General features: G+C 42.3%; 4 protein-coding genes across 13 annotated transcripts in view; 3 read left to right on the forward strand and 1 right to left on the reverse strand.

Moving 5' to 3' along the window:
* Positions 1-322: 322 nt before the first annotated feature.
* HSPB11 (heat shock protein family B (small) member 11) lies at positions 323-4,404 on the forward strand. 2 transcript variants are annotated; one of them, XM_026086837.1, is made up of 6 exons: positions 323-493; positions 667-773; positions 1,458-1,526; positions 2,159-2,202; positions 2,659-2,772; positions 3,922-4,404. In XM_026086837.1, exons 1-5 carry the CDS (start codon positions 396-398, stop codon positions 2,764-2,766), a joined length of 426 nt encoding a protein of 141 aa, XP_025942622.1. In that variant the 5' UTR covers positions 323-395; the 3' UTR covers positions 2,767-2,772; positions 3,922-4,404. The 2 variants fall into 2 exon arrangements, with proteins under 2 accessions (XP_025942622.1, XP_025942621.1); XM_026086836.1 differs by having other exon boundaries at positions 2,659-4,404.
* Positions 3,904-8,739, reverse strand: DIO1 (iodothyronine deiodinase 1). The gene is made up of 4 exons (XM_026086838.1): positions 7,644-8,739; positions 5,867-6,010; positions 4,438-4,637; positions 3,904-3,969 (listed from the first exon to the last, which is right to left on the reverse strand). The coding sequence occupies exons 1-4, from the start codon at positions 7,972-7,974 to the stop codon at positions 3,904-3,906; spliced, it is 741 nt and encodes a 246-aa protein (XP_025942623.1). The 5' UTR covers positions 7,975-8,739.
* A 116-nt stretch (positions 8,740-8,855) lies between these two features.
* On the forward strand, positions 8,856-15,826 carry YIPF1 (Yip1 domain family member 1). Of its 2 annotated transcripts, none has more exons than XM_026086833.1 (10): positions 8,856-8,945; positions 9,182-9,256; positions 10,003-10,166; positions 10,767-10,847; positions 10,965-11,052; positions 11,197-11,313; positions 12,398-12,564; positions 13,213-13,395; positions 14,385-14,479; positions 15,534-15,826. In XM_026086833.1, exons 2-9 carry the CDS (start codon positions 9,226-9,228, stop codon positions 14,472-14,474), a joined length of 921 nt encoding a protein of 306 aa, XP_025942618.1. In that variant the 5' UTR covers positions 8,856-8,945; positions 9,182-9,225; the 3' UTR covers positions 14,475-14,479; positions 15,534-15,826. The 2 variants fall into 2 exon arrangements, with proteins under 2 accessions (XP_025942618.1, XP_025942620.1); XM_026086835.1 differs by having other exon boundaries at positions 8,912-8,932.
* Positions 15,827-16,571: 745 nt separating this feature from the next.
* Positions 16,572-20,537, forward strand: part of NDC1 (NDC1 transmembrane nucleoporin) — a 28,949-nt gene continuing 24,983 nt past the window's right edge. For all 8 annotated transcript variants that reach the window (XR_003256859.1, XR_003256858.1, XR_003256861.1 and 5 more), the window contains exons 1-5: positions 16,572-16,671; positions 16,822-16,942; positions 18,409-18,510; positions 18,937-19,111; positions 19,614-19,752. Coding sequence is in view for 1 of the 8 variants with exons in the window: in XM_026086860.1 (XP_025942645.1) it covers positions 16,630-16,671; positions 16,822-16,942; positions 18,409-18,510; positions 18,937-19,111; positions 19,614-19,752 (579 nt within the window). In the remaining 7 variants the exon portion in view is untranslated. The remainder of the gene's footprint in view (positions 16,672-16,821; positions 16,943-18,408; positions 18,511-18,936; positions 19,112-19,613; positions 19,753-20,537) is intronic.

A 20,537-nucleotide genomic window follows, 5' to 3' on the forward strand; every position in this document is an offset into this window, starting at 1 on the left:
GGCTCGGGGCCGGGATGTCTCTGGCGCGGGGGTGCTGCGGGGGTGATGCTGGGAGATGGCTCCAGGCATGCTGGCGGAGCTGCGCTGGGGGGAGGCGGCGGAGCTGGGGGGCCTGGGGGCAGGACGGGCAGCGGGGACGAGTGACGGACAGCGGGGATGAGGGACGAGCCGGGACGCGTGGCGGGGAGCCGTTCGCGCCGTCGTCCCCGCCGCCGTGACAAACGTTCCGGGGCGGAACGGAGCGCGGGGGCGCGCGGCGCGGGCGGACGCGTGTGCGGGTTGCTCCGGCCGGGGCGGTTGCCTGGCAACGGCGGCGCCGCGCCCTCTCCTGGCGGTGACGGCGGCCGCGGCCTCCTCCTCCTCCTCCTCCCCCTCCGCCCCGCAGCCCGGCGGCGATGAAGGCCGCGGACTGGTGCCTGAGCTCGGCGGGGGCTGCCGTCGTCCTGGCCACCTCCAGCGACGAGAACTACCCCCCCGAGAACATGGCGGACGGGTGAGCGCCGGCCGCGGGGCGGCGCGGGGGGGACGGCGGCTAAACCGGGCTGGCTTTGCGCGGGGGGGTTATTTTAAATATTTCTCTCTCTCTTTTTTTTTCTTTTTTTTAATATATCTGTCAAGGAAGTTATGAAGGAAAAACTGCAGGTTGTGCTTTTGTTTCCTCCGCAGAAGTTCAGAAACCTTTTGGACAACGACGGGAATGTTCCCACAGGAATTCATTATTGGTTTTCCTATGCGTGTAAAAATCAGCAAAGTCACAATTCAGTGTTATTTAGGTAAGAATTCATATACTGCAGTATTAAAGCACGCGTGTGTCTCTCCATGCATTTAATTTCTCACAATTGTGTCACATGCCGTAAGTAATCGTTTTGAACAAATTTGTAAAGATCCAGCTTAACAAAACTGTAGCCCCCCCCCCCACCAGTCCAAAGTTTTTCATAAATATATGAAGAAGAAGATGGCAAATCTACCCCGCCCATGCTTGTTTATTGTGTTATTATTATACCTTTGTCTTGAGTTTATCACTAAATGTGCTGGAACACGGTGGTGGTTAAGCTAATGTAATGAACTGGACTACAATACTTACTGTTTAAATTATTTATTTATTTATTTTGAATGTTTTGATTCTTTAATTCCATAGAACAGAACTCTGTTAATTTTAGATTTTTAAATAGGAAAAATGTGATCTGCAAGACAGAAAGGAGCGTTACGAGATCAGAGCAAGGAGTCAGGAGTTTGATCGCTAGCAGATGCTAAGCAAAAGAAATGAAAACTTTCTTTGTTTGCCCAACCTGGAAAATGTGGATGATGGTTATATTAGCCTTAACCCCTAAGTTAGTGGGAGAATGAATTAGTTAATGCTGCTAAAATGCTTTGAAGATGAAAATCGGTACAATAAAGATCATTGTCAATAAAGAATCAAAATCCATATTGATACTTGAAATGTATGTATGTTTTAGTGCGGACTTTAAGGATTGAAAGAAGCGTATCTAAAGAACCGGTAGATTTTGAACAGTGTGTTGAAAAAGGTAAGATTCTGAACCTGAAGCAGCTGTGATTTTGTGGGAATTTTGTTGATCTTTATATCTGTTGATTCACTTAGTATTTCTAGATTTTAGAATAACAAAGCTAGTGGTAGGTAAACTAGAAAGGATTCCAATTGACTCTTCTTATTATTACTAGTAAGATAACTTATCAAAAATATTAATCCTTGTCTGTTTGCTCTGTTATCAAGTGGGACTTGATGATTATTTTATTAGACATTAATTGAACAGACACTTTTAAATTAAGTTTATGAGGACTGATCATCTGCTAGTTCTTTGGAGATGTAAAATGCTTTATTAGAGCTAAAAGTATTATACACTTGCTTTTATGTTCCAAAAATTAAAAACAGACTTATATGGCATAGTACAATGCCATTTCCTGCATTTTTTTCTAATGCCCCTTGGGTGACATTTTATGAAGCAGTGTAATGAGTTATATTTTTACAGTGGGATATTGTAAAAAGTGTTTGTCCTCTTTAATCACCTTGTAAAGAAAAATTTCTGTATGCAGTGTAAGTTCATGACCCTTAAACTCTCATGAATGCTGAAGTCCAATGAAAATATTTTACAGCAGTGCACATTGTTATTCCTTATTTGCTGAAAAATGTATTTTCTAGATTTGCAATACACAGAAGGAGAGCTTCAAACAGAAGAATTTCCAGTGAGTATTTCCAGTATACAGCAGTAGTGTTTCATGGAATGGGATGTCTAGATTAACTGGGGAGAAAGTATGGAAAAAAAAAGTTTTTTTCTTATTATTGCTAAGCTGATGTTAGATATTGGAGTCTGTAGATCATCATAGGAGTTTGTGCATGCCTATTGCTTCCTAGTAGGTTGGAGCTCTTTCCAGAGGTGGGACATTCTTTCCTCCCTCGATTGTTGTCTTCAAGGCTGCAATATTTGAGGGGGGGGGGGAACCGTTTTGAATTTCCCTCATCTAAAGAAGAATCTGACTCGATGTATTTAGAGTTTGATTTGTTATGTGTAACTTTGAAAACAGACACAGAAATATTTAGATTATTCTGTCTAACAAATTTCTGCAAGAGGTATTTGGTAGTTATGGTATTACAATGCAGTAAAGAGAATGCAATAAAACTATTTTCTTTCTCTTTTACAGCTTCCTGATTTCCAAGCCACTTACTTGCGTTTCATCATCAAATCTGCTTTCGATCATTTTGTATCAGTGCACAGGGTGATGGCAGAGGGCATAGCAGAAAACACTTAAGCCCAGGTTAAATTTGTACTTCAAAATGTTTTGTAATAAATTTATATTTTGATATCTGTAGCATAGAGAATATTTATTATTAAAACCTTATATTACAGTGTTTTTGGAAGATACAGATACAGTGTGTGTTCCCCACCAGTTTAATGTATGTAATGCAGTACTCTTGTTAATTGTAGTACCAGCTGTCTAGTTTGTACAATCGAGAGTGCAAACACTGCTTTTTGCTTACCCCATAACACTTGAACATAAGTGAGTCCATTTAAATTATTGTATTTAGGTCAGGCTTTCTTAATATATGAATTAAAACTTGATTTCCTGTGAAATGTTTCCCTTGCGCTCTGAGTTAAACAGAAAAGAGTGCGTAGTACATAAATGTGAGGTATTATTTCCTACTGTAAAACAAGCCCTTTGGAAATTCTTTAATTGGTAATTTTTCTGAGCAGTTAAAAATCAACTGTTAGAAATAATAGGATCAATATAAACTTCTGCTAATGCTTATAAATAACAAGGGGAGAAAAAAAGCTGAAGCCATATGAAATTTTTTAATAGTTTTTAATAATTGCAGATCAATCGCTTGTTTCTATAAATATTTTCTAAAATCAGGTCACAGCCGTCTGTGCTTCATGCTATGACTGTCATAACAAATATTAATAGAAACAAACATTAACAGAAATTGTCCTATTCAGAAGCCTTCTGAAGTCTTTGAAAGTGAACATTTAGGAAAATTGTATGTATACAAAAGAGAATCATAATAATGTGAAATTGGTTGTTTTGCATGCGAGTGCACTTTTACAAACATCACCACCTGGAATTCTTTCCTACACAATACTCCTTAAAAATGGTATCCAATCTTGATAGCTCAATGGACCCAAGTACTATTCGTTACTGCATGTGGTATAAGCATATTAACATACTGTAATGCAGTAGCTGGGGTTGTAGCAATGAGACTTGAAAGCCTCTAGACAAATACGTGATGAACCGCACTACAGATGTTCTTACTTTAGTTGCACGTACATTATTCTTTTTCTAGTTGTTTCTATTGTTAAATTGGCTTTTAACTGTTACTGTACAAAAATTTATTCATTGAGCTTCTTCATCCAGATAGTCTTTACTCTGAAGTCCTCTTGTTTTCTTCTTTTACATCATTTTTTCCAGGATGGCACGTATTTCCTGGGGGTGATAATTCCAAGGCCCTACTCCTCCCTGCAAAGGAAATAAAGTTATACAGTAATGTTGAAATGCACAGAAGTCCTTTAGAGCATCAGAACTGTGAGCAGGGGTGCGTGGGCTTCCTTTGCACGGCAGCCATCGCGTGCGAGATGGTGTATGCGCAGGTCACACCCTGCTGTAACTGGGACTGGGCCAACATCTTGATCCTGGAGCTGGGACGTGTTCCTGGATCTTGCAATTTAGACATACCTAGTTCTTCTAAAGAGCCAGAGGACAAATATTTGAGCAGGACTGAGGTGTACATCAAATATGTACATTATAAAGGCCCAGGCTGGTTTTGTTGCTAATGCTTTTCTCTGCAAAGTTACAGTGGATTGTGAAATTATTAGCCATGAAACAGAATGAAATACTGACTGTTAAATAAAATGTAAGACATTCTTTGCTTATTTTAAAAGTTAAAAATCTGAATATATTGTGCTCGTTGTTGTTGTTATCTTTTACCTTATAGATTACCTTCCCTCCTTGAAGTAGATATAATCTTTCTGGCAATGCAGCATATTTTGAACTGCTCAGGTTTTCCATAGTGTCTAAAACCACTGGACATAAAGGATTCTTTTTCTGAAGAAATTGTGCAGCTGTTCTTCGATCTTCAAGGCTTCTGTGATTTTTAATAACGACATTGTTTCTAAAAGCCCATCCATCTAAAACAAATTAAATGATTTAGCAAGGAACATTTTGAGTAGGCAGTTTTAAGAGTGGAAATGTAGTGTATATATATCACATCCGAAAATTGTGTTAAAAGAATACTGCCATGTATTCCTATCACCAAAACTTGCCATGAAATGAAAGTTCCCCCCTAGAGTATGAGAGCAGTACAGCTTTTCAAAGAAAAGGTTGCAAGATTTTTTTTTCTAACTTGGGCAAACTGTTTTCCCATTTGTCCTGAATTCAGAAATAGTTGATGTGTTTTAGCTGAAATTTCCCCACATAAATCAAGCCTAAAGAAATAGCAGGTGTGGGAGATGCATCACATCTGGATGAAGTTTATCAAAACTATTGGCACAGAAAAGTGGATTTTAAAATGCTAAGTAGTGCTATTAGCTGATACCCATTCAGTTAGCACAGTTTCAACAACAGAACTGTTTGTTTTGCTTGATTCTACTCCTTAAGCCTATAAAAACAAATCTCAGATCTATGAGAACCGAAACGTATTTGGGAAATGGTCTGTCTCCTCTTTTCAGAAATCTAGAAGTACATATTTGCATACAACTCTTCCTAGTAAAAGAGAAACTAGTAAAAGTTTTTGAGAAATGACTTAGTTTTTAGCTATTGCTGAACTACTGAAAATGCCATAATTTTAAGAGTACTTGAAAACTGTAAATATTACATTTTACAAAACTGCCTTATTCTTGGGATAAAAATCTGTGCCAATGCATTTCCTAAAATCCAGTGAAGATAAAACACTGTGTATAGTTTGTTGTGCTGAATTTTTCAAAGTCAAGTCTGCATCTGTCCTTGAGACATGTTAAAATTCTTTATACTAACTATACTGTTTTTTAGAACACTTAATACATGCTGGTATCATAAACTTAAACTTTGTTCTATGAAATATTTACCCTTTTTTTTTCCAAAAGCAGTTGCTGTCTAATACCGGGAGGCAATTTTGTAAAGATTTAACTATGTGCTTGTGCTTCACTTCACATAGATGAGTGTCTTCAGCAGGAGTACCTCACTGTAAAGTCAGGTGTGTAAGTAAAAATCTTTGCAGAATGAGGGACTGAAATTGTTTCCTAAATTTGGCATTGCCGCTTTTGATTTCAGCAAGACTTCCTTTCATTTGCAGTTCCCTTCTTTGCTAATTTTTTTCCCTGGAGGGAATGATGTATGTGTAAGACTGTGATGGGCATTAAAATTGATGTTTATACTGTACCTACTGCATGAGCTTCTTCGATGTAGATGATCAGGAAATCTGCTATAGAGCTGAAATCTTTGATGAGCTTGTTGAACTCATCAAATTTTAACATAAATGAAGGTCAGGTGCAGCTTCCAAAATTCAGGATTAATGGTCGGTTTTCTGGAGGGAAAAAAAAAMCATGGGATACTGAATGCGTGGTTTAATCAGTGGTGGGAGGAAGGACTGCATTAAAACATAGAACTGAGCCTCTACTACAGGTTTCCTAGGGGACAATGGGTAAGTCACTTATCCCCTAACTTTCTTCCTAGGAAGTTGAGCTATTTTAATTGTCAAGGTAGCAAAACATCTATATCACCAGGTTTCTATGCAAAACAAGTGTAAGGATGTTTTCTTTTCCCTAGCTTGGTTCTGACCCGTTCAGGATCCAGTCCCGCAGTGAGCTTAACAAAGGAGGACTCGTTCCTGTGTAAAGACAATTAAAGGCAGAAGGCTCCGTACAGACATATGTCTTCTCACATCCTCATTGCAAGATCCAATTCTGAAGTTAGCAACATTTAGGGATAGAGAACCATTCTAGTGTGGATATACAGCATGTAGCACATCAACATCTCCCTGAGATCCTTAAGCCGAAGGAACTTTAAAAATACTAAATATGATGATCCGTAACTTTTTTCAAAGGACAGTGTTGGGAAGAGCTGGGCATCTAAGCACAGCTGCAAACTTTTCAGTCATGCATTGCAGGCTTTCATGTTTTCAACGTATTTTTGCAATTTCCTTCCTAAACAGAACTCCTGTTAAATATTATTATTTATTAAGCTAATGTTACACAAGCCACTGGCAAAAATATCTATGCAGTTGCTTACAGATTAACACAATAAATGCCCACATGTCTTAGCTACAAGCTTCTGTTTAAAGTATTGCAATGCCTCAATTTAAGAGGACTTTCTGATTTTCTAAGCACCTCTTTTAGTCTATGGCCATGTAAAATTACCTGAAGTTTATTCAAGATCTTCCTTCTGGCTGGGTTTAATTTCAAAAACTGATGCTACTAGTTTCACATCCTAAGAATCTAATAAAAGGGATACCCTCCTGTGAAATAATATTTCTCTCTTTCCAAATTTGCAACTTGATTTTATAGATATATATGTATAAATATATTTTATATATATTTTTTTAATTGGAAAAGTAGACCTAGAGGAGGCTTTAATCCCTCCCGTAGGGATGAGAGACTGCAGTTTAATGATTAATTCTGCATTCTGCGGAGATCTCAGTGTGGGGAGTGGGCAAAGTGCAAAGCAGCTTCTGCTTTATTTCTGATTCTGCATTGAATCTGGAAATATATTGGGTGCTTTCTGGGCTATAGGTTGGCTTAAGGAGGCGGTGTGGGGACTTACTGTATGTACGCAGAGTGATAGCCAGTGTTCATGAAACACTGCACATGGGTCTGAGTCTATGCGTCTCCTTTCCCCATAACAGATTATTATTTTGGCTTTCAGGAAAGAGGTATTTCCTGGCAGAGCCAGTTTTTACAGGAGGTTCATAAGCTTACTGGCTTGAAGTCATATTGTAGCCAGGAAGATAAACACAGGTTATTTTGGAAAACCAAGACACAGACAGCTGGTACAAATGTGCTTTATCTTTTCCATCAAATGAATGCTGTTAATCTGGTCGGACAGGCGGTCTCCAGTCCTGAACCTTTATGCCAGCCACTTGTCCCTGTTCCCTTCRCACTATGTTGTCCTCATGTGCCGTTTTAGCAAACCAAACCCATCTACATGGCTGATTTACTGACCTTGCATGAAATCGAAGAGGGGACGAACTTCCCCGTTGAAAGTCACCACCGGTGTGTTGGGAGCAGGATGTCCCTCATAGGCTTCATCCTCCAGCCTTTTCCACTTCACTTTCAGCACAAAGAGTAAATAATTGAAGCTGAAAAAAGTTGGACCCCAGTTTTCATAGCTGAACTTTGGATTCTCATTCATCCTGCTTTTTTCGCCCTGTTTTAGGATGTATCTTTTCATAGCTTTGGGGAACAGTATCAGCAGCGTTTTACCAACAGCAACACACATAGTAACATGCAAAAGAATCAAGATTTTTTGTAGAAATACCCTGATACTGAGCATGGTGGTGGAGATCTGACCACTTCGAAAGAGGACGCAGTGAGACGGCTCGGACAAAGGTAGAGGGCAAGGGGAATGAGGTTACAGGACGGGGAGGGGGGAAGACACTGTTCACGTGTTTGACCAAATTTGTGCCCTGACACTCCTCTCCATGGACTTCAGTGTCCAGAGCCACTGAGCGGGGGGTATTGTGAGCTGCAGTGAGCATCTCGGTCTACACTGAAGGCATTAATTACACTGAAGGATATCTTTGTAATCTTAACTGCACAATTCTAAGTCTTATTTGCAAATATGTTGTATATGTTACTAATGAGAGAAGTTGAATTATGAGGTTTTTATGCAACCACAGATTAAATGTGAGAATTATATTAACAATAACTGTGGATCTGCTCCTGTAAGAAGTTATGTGTTTAAACTTTGTGTGTTCCAGTCTCAGAAATCACGTATTTAAGTACGTGACCACCTGTTTTCACGACYGGGGTGGCCTGGGATGTTCTGCAACGATTTGCGTTTTGGTCCCACTGTGCAAACAGYATCCAGTTAATGAAGCTCCATCTCCTCCAATTCTCCACCAAAACATGTTGGGGGAGGGGGGTGGAAGGATACCCCCCCCCCAAATCCACTGAGTAGTTTTGTAACCCTTAAACTCTCCCTGCAGTAGCTTCCCGGTAGCCTAAAGGGCAGCGGCGATGCAGTAAGGGAGGTGGCGCAGGGGGCAGCGGGGCACCCCCCCCCCGCTCGCAGCGTCCCACGCGAGGCGAGCCCTTTAAGGGGGCGGGCGGAGGCGGAAGAGGGAGCGCCTCGGCGCCTGTGATTGGCCGGCGCCGCAAACGGTGCCGATAGGTTTCTTCGGAGCCAGAGAGGCGGGGGAGGAAACGCGAGCAGCGGAGCCCCTGATTGGCTGGCGCCGCGCAGCGCCTGCTGCCCCTTTAAGGGAGCGGAGCGGCCGCTGCCGGGAGCGGTGGGTCGCGGAGGTGCGGGGGGCTGGGGCGGCCGGGGCCGGGCGGGGCGGCCGGTGTCACGGGGGAGCGGGGCCCGGCCCGGGAGAGCCCCGCGGCCCCCCGGTGCCCCCGGCTGGCGCAGCACGGGCTCCTCGCGGGGAGGCGGTGGCGGCATAAACCCGGYATCCGCGGCGCCGGCGTGTTTTGGGGGGAAAAAAGCCGGTTCTGGCCTGCCGTGCCTCGTCCTGATGCTGGGGCCTGTTTTTCAGGAGCGCTGGAGCCTCGGGGAGCCGCTCCGGAGCCCGGCGAGTGAATGGCGACTGCGGATGATCTCAAGTTTCAAGGTGAAGGCCGTTATTAWATTTGTAGACGTAAGGTTCGGGGCCCAGCTGTCGAAGTGGACAAAACTCCAGAGGTTTGGAAGCGTTTCTGAGCTTTGGGTTGAGTTCTCTTGGATAAAAGCTTCCTTGAAGCTTTGCGAGTAGTRCCAGGAGCAGCTGTAATCCCGCATATCTTCTATTTTCTGTCATTAAAATGCTTCGTAGGTGAGCTGAAAGATGTCCCCTCTGTGTTGACTGAAATCGTCATGTAAAGTTGAATGGATGTAAAGTTGAAAATGGGCAAAGCACTGCAACTTGGAATGGACTGTGCTTTCTGACTTGCTTAAATATCTTTTGTTGTAAATCATATTCAGGTCTAACAAAATTAATTTTTGGAYAGGATTAAAGTTGTTCATTTCTACGTGGTCTTCTGTGGGACAGCCTCCCCCCTCCGTTGTAGAGACCTGCTGATCCTTGAATTGAGGCTGATCGCAGGAAGGAAAAGCAGGCTCCAATGGTGTCAGCATAACACGTTGGAGACGGATGAGTGGAAAAGAAGGCCTCACACTCTATCTGTTAAATAAATGTTCAGCTTGGTCTGTGTCAGTTTGGGCTTTAAGAAATATAGATCGCACTTGACGTGCCTAAATTAGTGATGCATCCTTTCTTGTGTAGTTGTCTTAATGTAGCTTTCTGAATTATCTGAACAAAATTTTAATTTTTGACAGCTTGATGGATCATCACCTTTTTTGTGATGTACTTATTTGCAGAATTTGACGACGCAGCTAATTTGCTTGCAGCAAATCCTGATGCTACCACAATAAGCATCGATGAGCCAGCTGAAATCCCCAAGAATAAGCACGGCCGTCTGCAACAATCGGGGAGAGAAGAGGATGATGAATTATTGGGGACCGATGACTCCGATAAAACAGAGGTAATGCACTTACACCAGGGATTCATGCTGGGTGATTTAAACTCTGATTCTTCTCTGTCATAGATTATTTTCTCGATAGTAGAGAGAAGAGAATGTGCATTGGCCCATCACCTGCTGTGGTTTGCAGCCTAGCAAACTACACTGAAATCAGTGGTGATTGAAGTTAAGCAAATATGCCAGGATTTGAACGCAGCAGCACCTGAAAATCCAGCATGTATTTGTTTCTGTCGGTTCTGTTGTGGGGCTGGTGACTCTGGCAGGAGAGCGGGAAACTTTGAAACGGCGAGGGTTTGTCTAAAGGCTCAGCTAATGCAGCCGATCAGTGATGGAAAGGGAACGTCCGATCCTGATGAAGGCGCGCGTTACAAAYGGGGTGGTAGAAGGTGGTAGGCTATCCAGGTGCTCCTTACAACACCGGGCCACTATTCTGCCTGCAGGGCAGAGAAACTAGCTTTTGCTAACAAATATTGGAGGGGGAAGGGGAAACTATTAAATAATACATAAAAAGCGCAAACTGGTATTTCCCTGTTAAGGGAAGTCTGTTTTCTCTGTAAGTACAGAAATTGCATGCTTGTGATGTTTTCCTTTCCTACCACATAGCTGCTTGCTGGACAGAAGAAAAGTGCCCCTTTCTGGACATTTGAGTACTACCAGACGTTCTTCGATGTGGACACCTATCAGGTTAATAATCTGCTCCAGTAGAAGAGAACTATTGTCTAAACTATGCCTTACAGACATTGACACTTATGTTGTTTCCTTTTTGCATTTTCAGTCAGACAAATCTGTATGTTTTCATAGGTCCTGGACAGAATCAAAGGTTCGGTTTTCCCAGTGCCAGGGAGGAACTTTGTAAGGCTGTATATCCGCAGCAATCCCGACCTTTATGGTGGGTACGAGCTGTGAGATTCTCTGTTCATCTGTGCTGAATGTTTTGAGTTTGCAGCCTCTTTTACTTSTTGACTTTAAGAAACAAGAGGGCAGAAGAACTGTTGCTGAATTTGGTTTTCTTTTTTTTTTTTTTCCTTTTAAGGTCCCTTTTGGATATGTGCCACACTGGTCTTTGCCATTGCTGTTAGTGGCAATCTTTCAAATTTTTTCATCCATCTGGGCAAGCCAACATACCACTACGTGCCCGAGTTCAGAAAAGGTTTGTAAGTACTTGATACAGTTCTGAAGGTTTTTAGTGCGCTAATGAAGTCATGTAAAAACAGGTCATAGCTTTGATCTAGCAGAGTCCTTTGATTGCTTTCTTTATATTTGTAGAAATGCAAAACGAGTCCTTGAAGGAGGATGTAACTGGCAGAGCCCTAATCCTCAGGAACATGAAATAGTTACAAAATAGAGTTTTAGCAGAGCAGAAAGTAATAATGAGAATAATAATAATAAATTATTTTTCTGTCCTTGCTTTTCTGCCTATATTTGGCAGTTTCTAAAAAAAAAATTGTCAGTAGACCCTTGTACAGAGAGTGTGGGCCACTCACGTGAGTACAATGGCCACTGTTGTGCTTTTCTAGACACCTTTACAGATCCATGGACCCCTAGGAGCCTGCAGGCCTCGGACAGAAAATTACTGAATTAGATTATTACTGCATATCACCTACCAAGAGCTAGAGGTTGCTGCCTTCTGGCAAACTCCAAAATAAGCAAAAGATGCTTAACAGATAACATGTGTTAACTCAGTCAAGTCGGGAGCCAATTGCTTACTCCTTCTCTTATATTTTGAAGGAGACTGCCATGCCTACAGAGCARCATAGTTTTTTGTTTGCTTCCAGAATCCACAGTGTACTTGGAAGAACACTGCCATTTGGGAATCCAGTCACTTTATTAATTTCAGATTTGGCACTCATGTCTGCATTCTCTTCCTTTTTTTTTTTTTTTTTTGGTAGCTGTTAGTAGCTGAATTTCTGTTTGTAGCTAAGTTTTTTTTTTTTTTCTTGTTTGGTTCTTCTGCTTGCACTGAAACTGATAGCATTTTGTATATAGTTGTAGAAAAGAAATTGAAAATAGCAGAGAATACTTCCTGGACTCTTTACTTTTAAACTAACCTGAAGTGCTGATAAAGTAGTGGGTGTAAAGCAGATGTACGCAAAGTTCTCAATTTATTAATAATTCATACTTTATATTTGAAAATATTTACAAAGGTAGCTTTCTAGTTTTAGGCTGAATGCTTCAGCACATCTGATTCTGGCTGGTATTTTAAGTAGAATGGTAAATCTCTTTCATATTTCCAGTGTCCATAGCAGCGACAACTATTTATGCTTATGCTTGGCTTGTTCCCCTTGCTCTCTGGGGATTCCTGATGTGGAGGAACAGTAAAGTTATGAACATTGTCTCCTACTCATTCCTGGAGATAGTATGTGTTTATGGCTACTCCCTCTTCATTTATATTCCCACAGCGGTACGTATGGCCTGAAGAGTGTGTCTGTATTACATGCCCTGCAAAAAGGTCACGGATTAAAAGATTTGCTGTTTCTTGTAGGATTGTTCGTATTAGTCAAAATCTTGGGGACTGGACAAACCTTTTGCTCCTCTTGCTTGGCTAGAGTAAAGGTTTTTATTCAAGTTTGTCTAGTGTAAAAAGGTCTTGTGGGTACTGGAAAAGCCCAGGGCAAGTCATTTCTCCAGAGGCAGCAAATCCAAGCAGGGGGGTGCTCCTGGTGAGCTTTGCGGGCAGCCCAAGGCAGCTTTGGGAAGGGGGATGTGCATCTCCTGGGCTGTGGATGTTGGTGTGCGGGGTGGCAGTGCTGACAGCAGGGACCATCCTGGGATGCTCTGGCAAGGGGCAGGCCGTGGAGGGGGAGCCCATAACTCGGGAGACACACTCTCCTCATGCCCAGGAGCAGAGGTCATCCCTGCCGTGGCGCTAGAGCTGTTATTCCGGTAGATATTACTCTATCTCAGACAATAGATACCTACCGGATAAGGCATGAGTTAATTTGTGTGCGGGTTGGCTGGAAGTGATGAAATGTCACAGAACAATGCATTAAATAAACAAATATCTGTTTCACAGAGTCTATTTAACAAGATTTTTCCTCTCTTTTAATAGATTTTATGGATTATTCCACAAAAAGCGGTGCGCTGGGTCCTGGTGATGTTCTCTCTGTGCCTTTCGGGGTCTGTTCTAGTGATGACCTTTTGGCCCGCCGTCAGAGATGATAACCGGAGGATTGCGCTGGCCACCRTTGGGACCATTGTTCTGCTTCATGCCCTGCTGGCTGTCGGCTGTTTGGTAAGACGCTGCCTTTCCTTTTCTCTAATGTGCCATTACCTGGGACGTGCTACAGTCCAGGGTGGGAGGGGCTGGCTGCTTGTTGGAAAATCTTTTTTTCTAAAGTAACAAAAAGACAGTACTTCTGACAAATCTCCAGAGTAAAATCTCTGATTATTTCAAACATAGCAAAAACTGATGCAGATCTGGTTTTGATGGTACCAGTAACAAACTCAATAATGAATACATCTAGCATAGAGTTACTTGTAGAGCAGTCTTAAATTTATCTGGAATTTATGATAGTAGCAGCAAAGCATTAATCTTTATTGTATGCAGTAACAACTCATTCCAATAAGTACTATGCTTAGTTAATCCTTTAAAATGATTAAATGTTCAATATGTAGTGTATGCTTATCAGTTTTATGTATGAAAACATAAACTTGCTAGAACTTGGTAAAATAACATTATGAAAACAGAAAACCCTAATGCTTCTGAAACACATAATGATGAGAACATATATATTTTTTTCGTCATCTTTGCACTAAACAGAATGATACCATCCAGGCTTCAGTTCTGACCCCTTCCAGCTTCCACAGCAGATAATTTGGGGTTCCTGCAGCTCAGCTCGCAGGGAGGCGAAGGCAGAACAAAACTCATGTCAGCAGGAGACTTGCAGCTGACTTCAGTGAGGCTACTGTTACTGTAGACTGCCTGGAACTCCAGCAGTTAAACAGCAAGCAGTCACATAACTCCCTGCAATTCGTTCCCTTGCAGAACAGGTCTTTTCAAAGGCCTTAGCTGCTAATTGTCATTTTAAAAAATACAGCTTAGAGCACCATTTTAATTCACCACTTCTAATCTGCTAAAAATACTTCAAACAAAACAAAACAAAAAGTTGCTGCGTTTGTACCCCCATGAACAGTGGGTGTGGAAAGGAAGAGCTGGGGCCTGATGAGGCAGAACTGTTTGTTTCTTTTTAAACTGTCTTTTTCTTTTTTGTAATAATTTAGGCATATTTTTTTGATGCCCCTGAACTGGATTTTCCTGCACCTAATATCCCTCCTCACAATGGAACAACAGGAATAACAAAGATTCAATAAATAAGGTAAAAATCAAATCTAAACTTTCTTCTGTAGTCATCTAAAAATATAATCCTGTAAGTGTTAGGGAGACAGATATCTTGAAATTTTCCTCCGGAATATGTTACTATAGTTGAGTAGAAAAGTATTTAATAGAACAATTTTGCCAAATGGCACTAAATATATACAGCATCTATTAACTTCTCTTCCAGTTGTAAGTTTTAAATATAGCCATAAAAACATAAAAGACTCTCAGAAACAAAGACACGTTATTTTTTTTTTTCCTTGAGCAAAGAAATATTCAAATAACAGAATTTAAATAATCTACTTGTCCTATAGGTCATTTGAAGGAATTGATGGAAAATATCTTGGAAAAGTCCCCAAGTGTTTATTAGAATATATACTGCACAAATAAAGCAATAGTCAGTTATACTCCTATTTTCTTTTGTTTTTAATGTTAAAAGCAAATTGGATTTTTTTTTTTTTTCCCCTTGATGTTTGTGACAATGTATTTCAAAGCAGCAGCTCTCTGTGTACAGGGAGATCCGTGTACTCTCTGATTAGGGCTGACTCAGTATCTGAGCCATCCATACGGACTGCATTCCCTGTGTGGGATGGTTGAGGTTTTGCTTCCTGGTAGCTGGGAGTGCTGCCAGAGGCAGATGACATTTGAATTCTGTTGAAGAGATGAGATGTGGAGCAGGTTCAAGAAAAGGCTAATAGACATGCAAAGGCCAGGCCTCTGCAAGCCTACCATCCACAAGCATATATCTGAAAATTAGAGTGATAGTCTCAGAATATTTACTAACTAGAAGCTTTATTAGTTTTTAAAAAGAAAATATAGCCAAATATGCCTAGCACAAATGGTCACAAAAACTTACCAGCTGTGACACTATCTAATCATGCAGATCAGTTTTAGAACCTTTCCTCCTGCAAAATCAGTTTCTCATCCCAGATGGCTATGAGGATTCAAAATGATATCTAAATACTGAAAATTATTACTATAAATGTGCAGCTTATTGTGTCCTCTGGCACCCGTGAGGAACTGTAATACTCATAGGAGCTGTTTATCTCTTTCAGATTACAATGCCTGATTCTCCATCTGTACAGTAATGTTATTTTAGATAATTTTTTCACTGAAGGACTTGGAAATTGCAAGAATGGGGGYATTTTTTTTTGTACAAGAAGGGACAGTGATGTGCCATGAATTTACGGACATCTATGTGCTCACTGGAGACTAACTGATTAGCAAGCAGACTGAACTGTTGATCTGAATTCCTGTACAGCTTKCTTTTTTTTTTTTTTGGTAATTCTTTGTGTCTGCACTCACCACAGTTTTGTCTCTGAATAAAGTGTTCTAAAAGTGCTTCAAATTATTTTGTACATGAAACACACTTGTGTTTCCCCAGAGCACTACTGCAGCCTCGGTTGTGCTGTAGAGGTGAAGACCTGGTTTGATAAGACATGCAAAAGTGGGACAGAAATAATTTTGCTGTAGTACTTCTGAACTGCAGCCACCAGGTGTTTTGGGCAGCAAACAACACGTATAAAGCTGTTTATGGTCTCCCGTGCTTTACCCCAGCCCTGCTGCCACTTTTCTTTTCCCTCTCCTGAAACAATCTCTCCCTCCCTTGGGGGTTTGGCTAGTTAAATTTAATGTTCCCCTTTGTGCCTCAGGGCAGCATTTAGCAGCCTGGCAGTCCCGCACCTGAGGGGAAGCCCAGGAGCGGGGGTGCCCGCTGGAAGCAACGGTCGCTAACGGCCGCTCCCTCAGCCCCGCGGCGCCATGTTCTCCCGCGGGCGGGCCGGGCTCGTGGGCGCTGTGCTCTGGGGAGGTGCGGGACGGGAAGCGAGCCCCGCTGTCGGCGCGGGCCGCCTCGTGGGCCGCAGGGCCGCCACCGCCCGCCAGCGCTGCGCCAACCGTCGGGCGCGTGTGCCGCTCCCTCACGGCCCGGCCCCTCTCAGCACATGGAGCGCGCCGCGGGGCACGCCGGGACTTGTAGTCCTCGCCGTGCCCCGCGCGCGCCGTCACTTCCGCTCGGGGAGGGGGCGGGGAAAGCGGCTCCCATTGGCTGCCAGCGGGCAGGTCCGCCGGCGGGCAGCGGAAGTGGCGTGCGGCCGGCGAGGGGCGGCCGTTGCGCGGCGGAGACTTTGAACGGCGGCGCGGGCCGGAGCCATGAGCGCGGGGCCGGGCCAGCAGCAGGCGCTGCTCCGCCAGGTGAGCGCGGAGCCGCCGCCGCCTCGCCCCGGAGGCCGTTGGGCCGCCTGGGCTTGAGGGGAGCGAAGGCGCGGCCCCCGGGCCCCCCCCCCCCCGCCCCGCCTCAGGGCCGCGGGCTCCGTGCGTCCCCTCACGCTCTGCTTCCCCCAGGTGCTGGGATGGAGGGCGGCCGCCGCCGTCGCCTGGTCCGTGCTGCTGCTGCCCCTCTGCACCGCGGCCTTCGTCGTCCTCAGCGGCATCGACCCCTTCCACCCGCTGCGCTGGGTCTCCAGTAGGTGCTCGCGGCTGCGCGGGGTTGCGGACGGTCGCGGGAAGAGCGAAGCGCTGCTCGCACGCCGCAGGAAGGCCGGGTCCTCGCGGGGGCGGGGGGGGGCAGCCTGCTGCGAAGGCTCGCTCGGGTTCTTACATCTGCTGCGTGTGCCTTTCCCACGAAGGGCTGGTCTCCTCGCTCTCCCCTTGCGCGTTGCTTTGAAGCTATTCTGTTGCAGGAGCATGGGGGACTGCCTAGAGGCTGCTCGCTTATAACCTGGGGATTTGACGTGTGCTGTTTGCGTGCCACGTGTGTCTAAACTAAGCGTGCTAACTGACTTCTGCATATCCGCATTAAAACTGAGAGTGTTTAATTCTTCAAGTTGGAGGCGTATCTTCGCTAACAGCTCAGTGGCTCTCTGAAGAGAGAAAAGTGTGTATATGCAAGCACTGCACAGGTGTACGTGAATACACACTTTCATTCACCTCTTAGATTTCTTTAACTTCTTTTGCTCATGGCAGAGATTGTTTTTTAAATGCTTTGTTACAGAAAGGATGTTTAAATGTGAAGTGACCTGAGGCTAGTATTTTGAATCAATTTGTAAAATAAAGTGGTTTTAGCTGCAGTAGTTGACCAGATTCCTTTTGGCCTTTTTGTAGATTTACAGCACTATGTTTATATTTGCATTTCTCACCCTTCTCTGTTGATTTGTACTCGGAGAAAGGGATTAAACTGATTATGATGTGATATTTCAGTTTTGCTTTGTGCATTTCTAACCAGTTCTTAAAGCATAAGTTTCTGTGTTGCTTATAACCATAGAGGCCTTAATTTCCCCTAGGTAGAAATAACTATTGCAAGCTGACGTAAGTATATCCTTCAGAGAAAGATCAGGCTATATGACTTAGTTCTCTATTATAAGTGCTGGGACCCACTTCCCCTTTCCACCCTGGGCACCTGCTGTTTGCATAAAGAGCCTAAGACTCCTCTAGCTTTGGTGCATTGGATTGCGAATGAAGTTGCTGAAGTAGCCCAAACTTCCCCCCAGTGCATGCACACACAGCACAGAAAATGGAGAAGTGTTTTCATGGAAGCTTGATAGCTGTGATCATTTAGCTGCTCAAGGCGGAGAGACTTGATTTCTTTTTCCCATTGAAAGTATGAAACCCTGAAAGACAATCAGCAAAAACAATTTACTTTGTGTAAAAAAATAAAAATAAAATAATAATAATAATAATAATAATAAAATCCTTCTTTTCAGTGTGAGTGTATGGCTGCAGTTTTTATTAAATGACAGAAATAGGCTTTCAACCAGAAGTATTGTGCAGCTGGGCTGATCTGGTATGAAACTAGTTAGGAGTCCATTGAACATGACTCACCATTATGCACCTAGTGGATTATTGCTAACTGCTTAAATGTTGTTCTCTCTTATTTAATGTATCTGTGTTGTGTTCTTATAATCTTCTGATATTATTTTTTTCTTATTTTAGATTCTTTCAATGATTTATATACTTCCTATGTCATCTTCTGTATCCTTCTTATGTCTGTGGTGATACTAGTAATAAGCATCTTCAACTTTGAATTTTATGCAGGTGGGTTATATAAATTGCTGAATGATACCTGAACTAAACAGGGTGACCATTTAAAAAGATTTGCATTTGACGTTCTTAACGTTGTGCATTGTCTATATTAATTTAAAAAGAAATTTATCAAAGCTTATTTTTAAGTAAAGGTGAGCACTTTGTATTTACTCATTGCTTTGGTGACAAAGGGGGGACCATGACTATAGCGGATTTGTTTGTGTCAGAAGATAGTGATTTTCAAAGGACAGAACATTCCAGATTCCTCAGGAGTGTCTCATGGCTGAGAGACTCTTTAGCTGAGTTGTTTTATTGGTTTCTTTATCATCTAGTGACTGATTCTAACTGTAAAAGCTTCTTTGGTACCAATGGCATCTCTTTAAAATGAAGTATTTTAGGCATAGCAAATGAAAATTCACTTTGAGCTTTTCTTTGCAGTTGTGCCATCGATACCATGCTCTCGATTAGCACTGATAGGAAAAATTATTCACCCTCAGCAAGTTATCCATTCAGTCGTTCATGCTGTAATGGGAATGTTGGTTGCCTGGTGTGCCGCAGTTATGACAAAAGGGAAGTTCCAGTTTCTTGCTGTGCCCTGCACATCTTCAGAAAGGTAATTACTTGCAAGCATTAAAAATGAATTATACAAAGATCTCTTATTGTAAAATGTTTTTGCTTATGTCCTCTTTTGAACAAAAGAATAAGATTTGAGTACTAAGAAAAATGAGCAATTATGTGTTGATATCCTTTGCTAAAGGATAGGAAATACCTGAATTTATATAGATGTTACAGTGCGTTAAAGAAATAACTGGGCCAGAAACTCAAAAAACCTAAATTGTCATGATTGTTGACGGAAGTTGAATGATGAAAGATTAGTTGTTTCTTGAACTAGGTCTTGGTCTTTTGGTCAACATGACATATTTAAAAAATACCAGAGGCATCCTCATGCATGAATTACAAAAATAGGTGGAGGGATTCACACTTTGGGGAAAAAAACCTGAAATATCATATATCCTGATCAGGACAGTAAAAACAAACTTCTGATTACCTAAGGCTAGAATAACTGTGTTTTTCTCTTTTTTGACTCAGAATTAATACCAAGTTCTTTATTTTAGCCTAGATGATGCTGTTCCTCAGATGTGTCTAAATGAATACCATCTCTTTTTCCTGCTGTCTGGAGCTTTCATGGGATACAGTTATAGTCTCTTGTATCTTGTTAACAATATGAGTTACTTGCCATTTCCAATCATCCAGGTAAGAAATTAAAAAACCTTCACAGAATGAAATGTCTAAGCAAAACAGTGATCAAAAAAACCTTGATTGTTTATGCTTTTGAATATGGCAATAACAGCTCTCTGTTGACACGCTTTCGCTAATCGATGAGGCATGCACATAGCTTCGGATGCCAGTAGTTTTCATCCTCCTCCTTCCTATCATGCCCTTTCAAATAAGCACAGAAACTGAGGATGGCATGATTATAAAACTTACGTTCCTCTGTTAAATGCTGGCTGAGGAGGACCACTGCAGAAAGTGAACTACGAGAGAGAGAGGAAAAGACAACATGCAGGTACTGAATGTTAACTTCAGGAACTGACAGCAAGGGTCACCTAAAAGCTGAAAATCCCTGAGAGTAACAAAAGCATATTATCAATTGTAACTGAGTACCAAACCATTTAAAGTTTAAATAACTTAATAAATCTTGCTTAAAGCTCAACGTCCAGCACTTGTTCGTGTGTAGTGCTGTAGAAACTGAAATTCCACTAAGTCTTTCGGAGAGGGCTCTAGCAGTTCTGCTAGAGTTTGTACCGATGAGAAATGCTGAGGGGTGGCTTGTGAACCAGCATCTTAAATATTTGTGCTGTTGCTATAGCCTTGCAGCAGCCATTAACTTTGCATGACTCCCAGATTTACAAAGTCCAACTGGTTTGGCAAAATGTCTTTAAACAAGGTCGTCYGAATTAAAAGTTTTGCACTAATACAGTTTATGACCATTCTGTTTATCATCAAGCAAGCAAACTAAGCATCAAGGCATAGTTATA

Source organism: Apteryx rowi, unplaced genomic scaffold, assembly GCF_003343035.1.
Source record: "Apteryx rowi isolate R43461 unplaced genomic scaffold, aptRow1 scaffold_7, whole genome shotgun sequence".
NCBI lineage: Eukaryota > Metazoa > Chordata > Aves > Apterygiformes > Apterygidae > Apteryx > Apteryx rowi.

What these genes read in the sequence shown, in the direction of transcription:
- HSPB11 (XM_026086836.1), top strand. Translation starts at nt 396, where the DNA reads ATGAAGGCCGCGGACTGGTGCCTGAGCTCGGCGGGGGCTGCCGTCGTC. An exon ending in CCCGAGAACATGGCGGACGG is followed by an intron (nt 494 to 666) that starts GTGAGCGCCGGC and finishes TTTCCTCCGCAG; the next exon opens with AAGTTCAGAAACCTTTTGGA. An exon ending in TGAACAGTGTGTTGAAAAAG is followed by an intron (nt 1,527 to 2,158) that starts GTAAGATTCTGA and finishes TGTATTTTCTAG; the next exon opens with ATTTGCAATACACAGAAGGA.